The sequence below is a fragment of the Micrasema longulum genome, unplaced genomic scaffold, assembly GCF_059751315.1.
Source record: "Micrasema longulum isolate JH-2025_06_02 unplaced genomic scaffold, ASM5975131v1 h1tg000444l, whole genome shotgun sequence".
NCBI classification, from domain to species: Eukaryota; Metazoa; Arthropoda; class Insecta; order Trichoptera; family Brachycentridae; genus Micrasema; species Micrasema longulum.
Genome location: NW_028277643.1, coordinates 1,096,662 through 1,110,409, shown reverse-complemented (window position 1 = coordinate 1,110,409; position 13,748 = coordinate 1,096,662). Strand labels below are relative to the sequence as shown.

Sequence of the window (13,748 nt, the reverse complement as noted above, 5' to 3'; positions counted from 1 at the left end):
TCTTTTTGTTCTCCCGGAAAATTAATTATAAATTTAAACTTATAATTAGAAATCAAACACTGATTTGAGTCTACTGAACACTTCGTTTTATTTTTACAAATATAAACATATAAAAATAAAAACTTTGTGACAATTGTTTCGCCTTATTAGGGCATTTTCAAACAAATGTCATTTTTTTTCATCACAATAATCACACGCAAATTTGGTTACGTAGTAAAACACATTGGATTTATTTGACACAAAAAGTTAATTTTTTTTAGATGTAATACATAATGAGTCTCTACGAAATGAAATGAATCGAGGATGGATCAAAATTGCACCAATAGTATTTCTTTTTGTTATTTAATGCACAAAATACTAAATTTTACATAGAAACAACAAGTCGGGACACAATTATATGTTTTTTATGTCCCGACTTGTTAGAAAATTCCGTGTCAAGTCGGGACTCTTCGATATATAAATCAAAAATATTTATTTACATATTAAAACAATATACAAGTAATCAAAACTATATGCAAAATAATCAAAACAATTTACAAAATAAAAATAATAAAAATGTATACATGCCGAAAAATGGAATGTAGAAAAGTTATATAATAATACGTATGACAGTGACAATATACACACATACGTATATGGATAATAATGAAGACAGCAGAGATGTTATACATTTACTCCCGAAGCAATCTCACACAGTGGTCTCTACTCCTCGATACAATCCAATTATGGATCTTCATCTTAAATATAGACGTTATTTTGGAGAACTTAATATGTTCATCCAAGACGTTGAACACTCTTGGAGCTATATATGAAAAGTGTCTCCGAGCAAACTTTGTATGCGTTCTCGGTATTAAGAAGTTTAGGTTACGCGAAAACCTCGTACGGGCATTCTGTTGGGACCTCCTTCCGTAGTCGCCTGACCAGAAAATTGTCAATACATTCTTGATATAGATTTGACGAATATCAAGAACTTTTAACAATTGAAATAATGGTTCAGATGGGTAGGTCGGAGGGCACCGAAGCATAACTCTAAGAATAAGTTTTTGCGTCTTGATTAGGGGGTTCATGACAATTGTCGATCTTTACGAGAAAGATACAAATAATTCCAAAATCAGTAAAGAACTGAAAATAACGTATTTACAAAACATGAATATTGAAAATGATGAAAGAACAATAAAAGGCTTAAGAGAATTATACGCCGATGGTGTAATCGGTTTTGGAATTTATAGGTTTGCAAAGTTAATGGCGGAATATAATAAAATGCCAGTTTACTGCTATAAATTCAGCAACAAAGGAAGATACAGTCATTTTTATCTTTCAGTGGAATATGACACACTTGATGAGTGAGCAAATCGTTTTTACTTGGTTTTCTTTAAATAAAAAAGAAAGTATCAATTTTAAAAAAAAATTGCAGAGAATTTTACTTAAACTGAAAACCAATAATGTTTTTTTTTTTATTACATTACTCAATGTAAAAAAAAGGATAACATTAGGTTTATTTTCCAATAATAAATGTAAATATTTACATTATTTCTCATTTGAAGAAAAAAGAGTAAAACGACAATGATAAAAAAGGGAATATAACGCATAGGTAGCAGTTTTATTTTTTATAAAAAGGGCCATAATGGATACCTAGTTATTATTTTTTTTTGCTATTTTATTTTACTACGAGCCATGAGAGTGAATGTATATTGTTGTAATTAAAGAGAAATACACAAGTTATTAGACAGTTGACAAATTATTATGTGAATAATATAATGTTTGTAGGCTCAGTTCATCATGGTGATCTTATTTATGTATTTAATTTAGAAAAAATATTTCCTAAAATTGAAAAAAATGATCCGGAATATAAAACTGTTACAAATGACTAAAATGTGGACTAATTTTGCTCAATTTGGGTAAGTTTTCCAAATATTTTTTACAATAATTGTAGCATGTACTCAGTTTTACTTTGTATATTACTAACAAAATAATGAAATAAGATGAAAAAATGTTTTAGAGTATCTCACTCCTCTGCAGCCACAGATCTAACGAGATCTAGCACCCCACTTACTGAAAAGGGATAAAACTCATGTTTTTAATCTTTAGTTTTTTTTTGTTTGATTGTCCATTTCCACTCGATGGCTATTTTTAAGTGAAAATCCTAAAAAGGGAAACCGAGTGGAGATACGTCCGCCTTGTTGTGCAGAGATCGGCACGTTCCTCTACTATGCTAGAGATTCCGGGGCAAAGTTTATATGAAATATTGGCTTTGAGGGTGGTTTTTACGGGAATATTTTATGTCCCTGAACTGGTGCCTGAATTGTAATATTGATCACCTTACTTTTATGTAATACATGATTAAGTTACACTGGAACTAGAGTGCCAATGCAGTGCCTTATGCACCACTGGATTTGAAGGCGCAGTTGGTTAGATGGCTAACGGAGAAACTGGCGTCGCGGGTTCGATTCCCGCCAGTTGCAAGAAAAAATTCCAAGAGATATTCTTTTCAATTGGTCTGGGTGTTGTGGTGTATTTTTCATAACCTCCTTCCATATCCCCTCTTTCCCACCCGCTGACAAGCTTCTAAATAGAGGCTTAGCGAGTTAATCCTTTTAAAATTAAAAAAAGGGAAATAATGATGATGATTGTTTTGTTATTCCAGAAATCCAACACCAGAACGACTTGAGTTGCTCCATAATCAATTCTGGACAATATCTGCGGTTTCAGAAAGTAAATATTTTGAAATCGGTATAAATATTACAATTGGCACTTGTTTATATTGTGAGATTTAAAAATTGGGAAAGGTTATTTCCACTCCAATAAGAACAACTGTGTATGTTTTTAATAACTTACTTTGGATACACAAAAACAAACATCACATTGACGTAGTTATGCAGAAACCGTCCAACCTTCAAAATGCTAAAATTGAGTAATGGCAGTTTCAATAGCAAACTACGATATCTTTATGTGCTGAAAACGTCCAAGTTCCAAGTGTCCTATTTTTGTCGATTAACGAAATTTCTAACCAACATCACGGCTATCACTGTTATATCAACTTTAAAAACGTCCAAGTGGTTCGACTGTTTTCTGCAGCTCTTTTTTTTTATCTCTTTAATTGGCAAAAAAGTAAAGCACTTCAAGCTTGGACGTTTTCAGCACATAAAGATATCGTAGTATGCTTTCGAAATTGGCATTAAACTAATTTTTAGCATTTTGAGGGTTGGACACTTTCTGCATAACTCATCCAAATATGCCTCTAGTCTAACTTAAGTCCTACCTAAATCTTAGTCTAACTTAAGAACTTCATATATAAATTTGATTGTATCGGGTGTTAATGTAAGTTGTGTTTTTTTCCATATGTAAAAATGAGCACCAAACGTAAAAAAAAATGGTAAAGATTATACATACATCACAAAAAAAATTCCTGCTCTACAAAAAAATTTGTTTGCTTTTACATTGTATATTTTATTTTTTATTTATTTTTGTTTAATCCAAAATATAATACATAGTTTACAAAAAAATGATTGCAATATAATTTCCTTTTTATTTATGGATGTAACCACTAAACTAGCCCGCAGGCACGTTCCGGAGTGTCAGTGTATTATTGATTTTATACATACATAGATTGTTGTGTAAAAATTCAAAAGAAATCTGAAAAATGATTTTAAAACATACCTACATATATAAAATGAGAAAGGACTTTAATAATTAAAATTATATTCTGATACATGAAGCATATTCCTCAGATTCCTGTCTAGTCCTTTTAGTTATCCATTTATGGACTAGTTTTGAAAACATTGTTTTTCATTTTGCTTACCGATATATCCATACTTAAAAAGTTGTATACCTTAGAGGCTAGAAAATTATAGTGCCTTTATCCGAAATTTGTTTTTTTCTTTGGTAGCAGAAGTATTGTTTTTTTGTCTTTGCCTAGTGTCGTAAATTTGTTGTCCATCATTTTATGTCTGTCAGGCTTTTGATGAAAGTGTCTTGAAATTGTCTTTATGTATATTTGCCTTATCTGTCTAGTTTTGGAAATTCCGTAAATATTATTCTCTATTCTGTAAATTATGTTAATATTACTCTTCTATTTCTGTAATATAGTGTTTTATTTGATACAAACCTTAAAAATGGAATGTCAAGTAGACGTAAGTGAGCATTTTTGAGACCCTTTTCAGTCTGCGTTCAATTGAGGAATAAAGCAGTCAAAGCTGCTCGCGATATTTTGCAAGTATACGGTGAATGTAAAAATATTATAGCGCTATTTAAATAAATAAATTCAAAATTGCGTTGCATTTAGTCTACAGAGATGAAAGTAAAAAGACTGATTTACTTTTCTTCAGAATTTATTAGAGTTATTTTATATTTTTTCTTTCTTTGAATAAACAAATTCAATAATATTAGAATCTACAATCTCAGAATTACACAATTTGTTTGTTAGTCCAAAATCATGAAGTGTGGCAGCTATGATTGCCGCTCCCACCCTTTCGGACAGTTTGAAGTCTTTCAAAACTTTTGCAACAAGTGGAAAGTTTTTGTTGATGTTTGGTTCATAATCAGATAAAAGGTTATGAGGAAAGCAGTCTGGCATTTCACAGCTTTCATTGGAGTCTTCCGCGGTATTGAATATATCATGTTTAGGAGAACTTTCTCTATCATTATTGGCGTATGTTTCAATTTCAACCTCGGGCAGCTCTAATTTAAACTCACCCTTTATGAAATGCTTTACATCGTTTGTCGAACTTGAAACAACATTTGGTATGAACAGTTTTCTTGTTGTTCGTTGGTCAGTCAAGAACTCTAATTCCCCTGGAGGGATTTTTCGTGATGGCTCACAAATACATTTAGATCCACACATGCATGCGGCAATATCAAATAACCTCTTGCTTTCTTTGTGAAACTTTTGTAGATTATTTTGGAATTTTTCCTGATTTGGAACTTTGTGTTCTTTCAACAGAATTTGATAGGATTTATGATAATTTTGAATACGTGATAAAACTCTGCGATGGCCTATTATTGGAATAGATGTCTTTTTCCAGATGAACTCAACACATAAAGCAACTTGCTTGGAAGTGTATAAGGCCTGGTTATTCATAAATTCCTTTCCACAGTTATGGAAAATCGAAAAGTAACATTTCATGATATCCTCATAAGTGGGCAAGACATTAGATGGCAGCTTTTCTGCTGTTCCAAAGAGAGGGTAAACCACGTTTACTTCTGACATATTCAAAGTATTGCCCCCAATTAGCAGGAATTGTTTTATCTCAAACCGTATTGATCATTAAAAAGTTGTAACATGCCCTTCTTTTTAACAGACTGAAAATTAACAATCAATTTAATTAACATTCACCCAAATAAAAACTGTTCTACCTTTTGAAACTAAGAGATGATTGTTATTTCCATTCCCGCTCACCTGCACAATTGGCACGATTTTACATTTTTTTGTATTTGTTGACAATATTATTTATGACAATCAATAAGGTGTAATTAAAACCGACTTTTCTTTTTCTTTTAATTAATTTTGACAGATTCAGTGTTAGCAGCGTAACAAAAAACAAACCTACATCAGTATAAATTAAGTAGGTACACAAAGTTGTAATGTTCGAATTTGGAAGTTGGAATTTCATATAAACTTGCAACAATAATCGAGTGCAGTATTTATTTTATCTCACATTCACTCATACTTAAAATGTTTCACTGCTTACAAGTCCGCAGTATTCTAAAATCTGAAATATGAAGAATTTTCTGCTTCCGACTCGAATATTCGTACCTGCTCATAAAAACATGGGTATTCTTACAAACGCACAATGACAAATACAACTCTTTAATATTTACTCATGCAAATACACAATTATTCACACTCATCTTCATGTATTTTCTATTTTGTTTACCTTGTAAATTTTTATGTCTACCTTAATTAATTAATTGGCTTAGTTTTTATATTTTTATTCATTGTTTAGTAACATTGTTAATGCATGTGTTCTGTTTGATGACATTATTTATAATATGTAAATGTGAAATTGGTTAAACATGGCAAAAACAATATAAATCATGTGGTCAAAAATAATGTACCAAAGCCAATAATATTTATTTGCAAATGATGAAATCTGAAGAGAATGCTAAACAAAACATGTTTTTACGAATTTAGAGAACGTTTTAATCTAGTCGGAGCGAAAGGGGGATTCTAATCCCTCATAGACATATTTAGAAAATAAGTCAGTGACTGAATTCTTTTATATGTGCATTTAATTAATAACTTTTATCCGTCGAAAATGGTGCAATGTTTAAAATTAAAAAATAATATGATGGATAAATAAATACGAATCATGAGGGTAGAAAATATTATTTTTATTTCCACAGATTTATGAGTTGTCAATGACAATAATACCTAATATTTTTGTTAAATTAATAAACTAATGTTTTACCTACATTTTAAATTTTGGGTTGGTGGAGTGGTACTTCTAAATAATTATTATGGCACAGCCTAAACAGCCATAATATGTTGACGAATATGTACACAAATGTAATTTTAAATAAATAATGCATGGTTTGTTTTGTGCTTTATGTGTACTGGCAGCACTGGCACTTCGAATACTTTTGACAGTTCTTAGTTCTTACCTGCGAGTTTGTAAAGTTGAAGTTAAAATTGCGGGAGAATTCGATCTCCGATCTTTCTGAATTCTGAATATATAATCTAGTTTGTATTGTGTTGTAACTAGGAATGTAAATTGGGAATTCAGAATGTATATTCGGAATTAAGTAGGGTACTGGGACCAACTACTAGAGATACTAGATATAGAGATGGGACAAAATCAGGACTAATCTGGAATTTTGACGTGACATCACTTGAAGTTTGGCTATCTTGTATTGACGTAAAAAAGAACGACTTAAGTGCCTTTTGACAATGGTCGAAAATTTAACCAATGAACAAGTTAGTATTTATCAAATTATAACAATAACATAAGGTGGGTCCTTGTCCTTACGGTAAAAATTTACAAACCTTTGATATTTCAGAAGAATCGAATGAAATTGCACAAAGATGTTCGGACATTGTGTCAGGAAACTACACATTGTGTAGGGATGGATATAAGCATTCCGGCCATGGAGTTAGTAGCCGAACTTGTTTGGAAGAAATTACACGTAATTGGCACTGATTTAGAATGTTTTGCTAAGTATGTGTTCATTGATTTCTATCTTATAAACATATTGGCCGACACTATTAAAAATATTTCCCATAAACTCCTTAACCTACATTTTTCATGAGTGAATCCACCCACCATTGATTTGTTATTTGGCACTGAGTAATTAATTATTATCCTTTTCCACCAACTACCTATTCATATAAAAAATGCACCTTTGGCCACTTAAAAAAAAAAAATATTTTTAGAACCCTAACATCCATTTTTAAAAATTCCTTTTCTTTCCTGGATCCTCTTCCTGTCTCCTTCCAAACTAATTACCCAATCCCACATTATTTTTTAATAAAATGTGTAAAATACAAGTATTTTTATTGATGAGTTTCTTCCGACCAGTTTTTTGGTTGGCTGGAAGATATTGCTTTAAGTAATAAGCCTGTCAAAGCGCATGTATTTTTTAGAACTTGAAGTTTTAAATAAATAATAAACCATAATTCATTTCATAATTATCATAACATCAATGGTTGATAATCAGGTTTCAAATTAGACAAAGATGTTTATTTCTTACTTATTTTTAATCAGTGTTTAAAAAATTTTGTGCATTTATTTCTATCAAATGGTGTATTCACTATCAGTGTTCTTATAAATATATAGATCAATTAAAAATAAGGCATTTATATTTTGTTAATCATTTCACTTCTGTACAAACTAAAGTATTCTATGTATTTAGATAGGCACTGTCAATTCTAGTTATTGGTTATCTGTTTTATTTTTAGACATGCAAAAAGAAGCACAATTAATGCTGAGGATGTCAAACTTTTAGTAAGAAGAAATCCATCATTGGTAATTTTGTATTAATTTTTAAAAATTATCTATAAAAGCTGATGTTTTTTTTTATGTAGCATCCTCGTCACGAGGTATCCCGGTGAGCACATACAATATCATACGTCTACTTTCTAATTTCGGAATATGGTTTCTAAACATTCCCTCCAAGCTTATTTGTTAGCTGCAAACTTCTGTGAGTCAAGTCAGTTTCACTACTTGATTTCCTTCTTCAGGATTTTTAACTGAGATTTCCAGTCGAGTGAAAAACTTTCGTCCAGGGTTTTGGTTCTATTTCACACTCAGAACTTTATTCTTCATCCGCCTGGACACAGAAAAATAGATACAAAGCTACTGAATAAAATCCGAAGATGTGCTTCTAAAATCCCTAACTTGTTGAAAAGGATGCTTTATCATGGTAGATCAATAGCACTTAGAACAACTTACTTCATCGAAAGAAAGATAGAGACATACAATATGAAATAAATCAATTTAAACACCCATACGTAAGGTCGTTACAAGAAGCTCTATTGTTCCCAATCCCAAGAAAAATTTCCTTTCTAGCAGAGTATTTTCACACTGCAATTACTTTATGAACATGGTTGCCCATTCTTTTATGTTCCACCAATTTAAAAGCCACTTTATGATTTATCATCCTACATGTACAATTTATATTAAAAATATACATGTTGATATGCACTAGGTATGAATTAGATCTGGAACTCATGCAAAACGACCTAACGAACCAAACAGTACACTGAAAGCAACCAAGTTGTGTAAATAAAAATAAGTAAATGATTGATTTTTGATCAGTAAAACACCGTAATGCAGTTTTCAATAACCCTTTGTCTTATTTCAGATGGGTCATACAAATCTATATGACACGGTAAAACTAAGGTGGATAAATGTTTATCGTAGTTATTATTGTTTATTTAATTTTTTAATGTTAAAATGTGGTGGAGATCAGGTGTATTGGTTAGTGCATTAGCCAGGTTTGAGGTTCTGAGTTTGATGCGAGATGGGTATCGACGTGAGACGTTTGTTTAATGGGTGACTTTTCTCTGCAAAATTTAATAGTCCCTGAACTGTCCTGAAAAAAACCTAATAGTAAGCCTTTGATTCCATTTCAGAAAGAACATATAACTAAGTTAGCTGAAGAAAATGTTGAATTTAAAGAACCCAAAAAGAAGAAGAATCCGGCTGCCTCTGCTTCAGTTAATTTACAACCAAGTTCAAGTTTTACTCATATTTCATCTCCCGAGAAAAAGGCTATGGAAGAAGCTTCACCATTGATCAAAATGCTTACTGAAAAAATGAAGAAGAATTCAACGAAAGATCAAAGTATGGACTTAGATGATACAATAGACCTCACATAAAATCCGCTTGGATAACAAGATTCTGTTCTTTATTGCTACTGCTCAAAATAAATGCTAAAAACGATGTGATTGTTATTCATTTTATATTATTATTATGTGACTGGACCTTTAAATCAAAAAGTTGAAAAATCCGCTCTGGACAAATTATGAAAAAAAAAAAGAGATGAGTTAATATTTTAGAACCGGGTTGTGGTTCCACCTTACCTAATCCGTTTATTGTGATATGTATGTATACTTGTATTGTAAAACAATGATTTTCTCATAAGTAGAAAAAGCCTCCAGAGCTGATTTTGTAACTCTAGGACTCATTTTAAAGTAATGCTTACCTGTTTTTGCACTCTCTTTTTCTATTACATATTACTAACAGTAAGTAATCAAATTTTATATTAATTTACATTCTTTAAAAGGTATTTAATACTTTAGTTCCATGGTATGAGAAACACAATATGAGTTAATTTGCATGGGATTCGTGAAGTCAGGCAGTTACTTCATAGACTAAATTTCTATTTTTATTATCATTAAATATGCATAGTAAAAAATGCCATTACAGTTTTGAAAATTCACGTAACTTCATAATTCTAAAGTCCCATATACCCCTATGAAAAATTTCAATGCTTATTTCTTTACTTATTTTATTAATTTATCTCCTCGTTCTTATTCTTAAAGCACCCTCTTAAGTCCTGTCCCATCCACAATTGAATGTAGTTGTCTTGAAAGCAGCCAGTCCACACTTTTGAAAAAATGCGATATTGGTGTTATCGCGTGCAGTAAGGTCAATTCTATGTTATGCTAAAAACAGCCATACAAAAGCCGCTTTCATACAAAAAACTGTAATAAATAATCGCCTTCTAAAAATAAAGTCGATCACAAAAACGGCATTTCTCAATTTGCAGAAAACACCCACCGCACTAGAAAAATCTTACGGTACTTTAACAATTGTTTAAACTGGTCAAACACAAAATTGAATTATTGTTTGTAATATAAAAAACGAATGTATTCACTCTTTATCATTTGGTGAAGTCAAAAACATTCCAACTGTTGTGTATATTTAATTATTGACTCTTTTCACAAATTTGCTATTATCTCAGTTTCACTTTTCTATGGCTGGCTGCTTTCTGCATAGCTACATTCAATTACTTCTTTTTCTCTAACTCATATTGTGTCTGTGCGGCTCGACTGTGGAATCATATCCCAGCAACAACAACAGCAAATCATCACACCGTTTCCCAGAGAGGTAGGCAGAGAGGATAGAATGCTATATCACTCTGTCTTTACATACAGACCTCGCTTCCTCTACAGTCATACATCTCCTCCCAGCCTCTATTAAATACATTTCTACAGTAGACCTATTTAAATCACACTTGAAGTAACATCTGCTTTCTTTTCCTGAATCTCTCCTCTTTTCCTCTCTCTTTATTCCCTTTTCCCATTGATGACTAGTATCAATATTAATTGATTTATGTTTACTGACAAGCATCTGTTTATTTTGTGTCCCATGCCCCCAAACAAATAAATTCAGAAAAACTATATGAAGTAACATAAAAAAAAAACTATTCCTACGCTTCCTAATTATATTATTTAATGTTTGTTAGGAGGATTTTTTAACATTATTTTATTTTATTTAGGAAGCATACAAAACAACAACATAGTTTTATAGTATACAAATTAAGACTTATCTCTAATGGACCAGTGATGTTTCCATATTATATTACATGCTAAGGTTATTAATTAACTATTTTTATTTTTCAAATTCAATAAGATGTATAGGACACTGCACATTGGTACCTGCTTTGGAACCAAGGACCTCAAGAATGGTATGTGAATGCGCACCGCTACTAAACGAGGCGGACTTATTTCCACTCGATTTCTTTATTCAGGATTTTCACATAAAAGCAGCCATCGGGTAGAAAACATTTGTCTAGGGTTTTGGTTCTATTTCAAACACAAAACTAAATTTTTCACTCTCATAGACACAAAACAATTATACAATTATAATCTCTGAATGGAATTTCAATTCGTGGGTAATTGCCCTCCCTGCTTTCATTCTCTAACGGACTTTCACCATGGTCAGACGTTATGCTAAGCAAAAATATGCCGTCGTGTGTGATTAAAAATACCTAATCCATCAACACTGCAACTGTGAAAAGCAGAACAGATGTATACATATATATACAGGGTGTTCTTTAAACCCTGTCACATCTGAAACCACAATGATCAGTATGGGCAAGAGGACATATTAGCATATTTAAAAATATATTTGGAACGAATATTGAAAAAAAACCATATATATTTTAAAAAACCAAATGGTTGCGAGGGGGGCGTGGCCGTGCGGTTGACGGTGTATCAGACTCCCCCTCCCCCTCCTCGTTTCTCCCCTGCAGAAGTAAGCAACCATTTTTATTTTTTTCTATGTTTTATTTTTTAAGATTTCAATCATTCTAAAAATTAATTTTAATGTGCCAATATGTCTTCTTGCTCATACTGATCATCGTGGTTTCGGATGTGACAGGGTTTAAAGAACACCCTGTATGTGTATATGTATTTAGTTTTATTTGTAAATACAATCTAATTTATGGAATATGTATAATTTAAAAAAATGGTTTTAGGTATGTACTTATTTTAAAGCAAATTTTCAAAATTTTGACAGAACGCTGGAACAATACAAAAAAATTTCAGCAGATCACACGCAATCCCTGCGAAAATGAATACACGACGCTGTTTATTAGCGAGTTCACAAAAAATACCATTTATTTTATATCAAGATGAATTTGAATTGTTAAAGAACGGACTAAATAATAAAATGACTTTTTTTTGCCTCCAATTTCAGCCGAAAAAATGTGCGAGAGTGACACGTTCACGTCCTGTCCGTGCATAATACAACGTGCGTTTTTAAGAATGCGGCCGCTGGTGACCGCGTGCAGTGGCGGGGGTGATCATTGTTCCGCGGAGAACATTTCTTTGTCTTACAAATTGCTGTTAACATGTGGACAATGGTCGAATCCTGGGACAAAACAATATTTTATTGTCCACGGGTAAACGGCCTTTAACGCAGAAACCTATATCTAATAGGTACTAATTTTACCTTAGAGTAATAATTTGCTCCCACTTGAAAAGTCCTTTATCTCTGTTATATAGAACAAAAGTATTCCAAATTTTTGGTTCTGATTTTAGTTTAACAACTAACTTGTAACGGACGGTTTTGGTTTGCGCTTGCAATAATCTACCTGAGTACCTACGGCCCACTGTATTGCTGTAAACTGTTGCTAACTTCGTGGTTGATAATCGTATAATGTTTTTTGTCTGTATGGGCGACTCTATTAGCCGGTGACGTATTATTACTCTAAGAATTTTACGTATAAATAATTATTATACGTTAAGTATGAATTATTTCATGATATATTATAGAATAATATGCGAGGCCCATTCGTCAGTCACGCGTTGTGCATAATATATAATATTATAACGGTCCGTCCTTAATAATAACTTATTCCACATTATTATAATGTTACCTACCCAACGCTTATGGCTCATAAGTAGGGTTACCTACTATTTCAGGGACAACTTCGGGACATAAGATGTGGCTTAAAATTATGAAAGGTACATATTTTTTTTCCCTTATATGCACATGATGTTACATTTCATTTGATTTGATTCCCTTTCCGCTTAAAATAGTGCATAGGGCACTGCATTGGTACATCAACCGTAGCGTATCTTGGTCATTTCTGTCAGATGCAGGTAAGATCCAAGTGGATGGAGGGTTGGATATATTTGAGGAATCTAAACAGTCATTAAAAAATACGTTGTTAACGGTCATTGTAGGTTAATTTGAGTTTGTTGCCAACTTGACTATTTATTTATAAATGAATTTATTTATGTATTTACTTATTTATTTACAAACATCAGTTTATTGTACATTATTTGAGTCATAAGTCCCAATTCCATGGGACTAAAAGTCCTGTGTAGAGTTGGGACTAGCAATTAATTGACACAGGCATATGAGTATATTACAACAAATATAGGATCAGAAACATAAAAAATATTTTTTAAAAAATGCATATAAACATATGGCACATCAATATAGTAAACAGTAAACTCAAACATTCGGAAAATCATCAAGGAGTTTCCTACTCAAATGCCTCCCACTAAGGAAAATCCAGTCCTTAACTACTTTCTTGAAAATAGTTTTTGTCCTTGAGAGCTTAATACGCTCTTCCAAAATGTTGAACACTCTCGGTGCGATAAAAGAGAGATGTCTCTGAGCAAAAGTCGTACGGGTTTTGGGTATGACATAATTCATGCTCTGGAAAAACCTCGTTTGGACATTTTGCTGATACCTCTCCTTATTGTTCGACCAGAAGGGTGTAAGTGCTTCTTTTAGGTACAGTTGTCTCATATCCAGCACCTTCATGTATTGGAACAACTATTCTGACGA

At 32.0% G+C, this 13,748-nt stretch overlaps 2 protein-coding genes across 3 annotated transcripts; one reads left to right on the top strand and one right to left on the bottom strand.

The window, feature by feature from the left end:
- Window positions 1-4,310: 4,310 nt before the first annotated feature.
- LOC148281522 (uncharacterized) lies at window positions 4,311-5,521 on the bottom strand. Its single transcript, XM_088226602.1, has 2 exons — window positions 5,396-5,521; window positions 4,311-5,298 (listed from the first exon to the last, which is right to left on the bottom strand). Exon 2 carries the CDS (start codon window positions 5,204-5,206, stop codon window positions 4,343-4,345), a length of 864 nt encoding a protein of 287 aa, XP_088082728.1. The 5' UTR covers window positions 5,207-5,298; window positions 5,396-5,521; the 3' UTR covers window positions 4,311-4,342.
- A 1,024-nt stretch (window positions 5,522-6,545) lies between these two features.
- On the top strand, window positions 6,546-9,380 carry LOC148281521 (centromere protein S-like). Of its 2 annotated transcripts, XM_088226605.1 has the most exons (4): window positions 6,546-6,913; window positions 6,997-7,154; window positions 7,895-7,961; window positions 9,071-9,380. In XM_088226605.1, exons 1-4 carry the CDS (start codon window positions 6,887-6,889, stop codon window positions 9,314-9,316), a joined length of 498 nt encoding a protein of 165 aa, XP_088082731.1. In that variant the 5' UTR covers window positions 6,546-6,886; the 3' UTR covers window positions 9,317-9,380. The 2 variants fall into 2 exon arrangements, with proteins under 2 accessions (XP_088082731.1, XP_088082733.1); XM_088226607.1 differs by lacking the exon at window positions 7,895-7,961 and having other exon boundaries at window positions 6,643-6,913.
- Window positions 9,381-13,748: the final 4,368 nt, after the last annotated feature.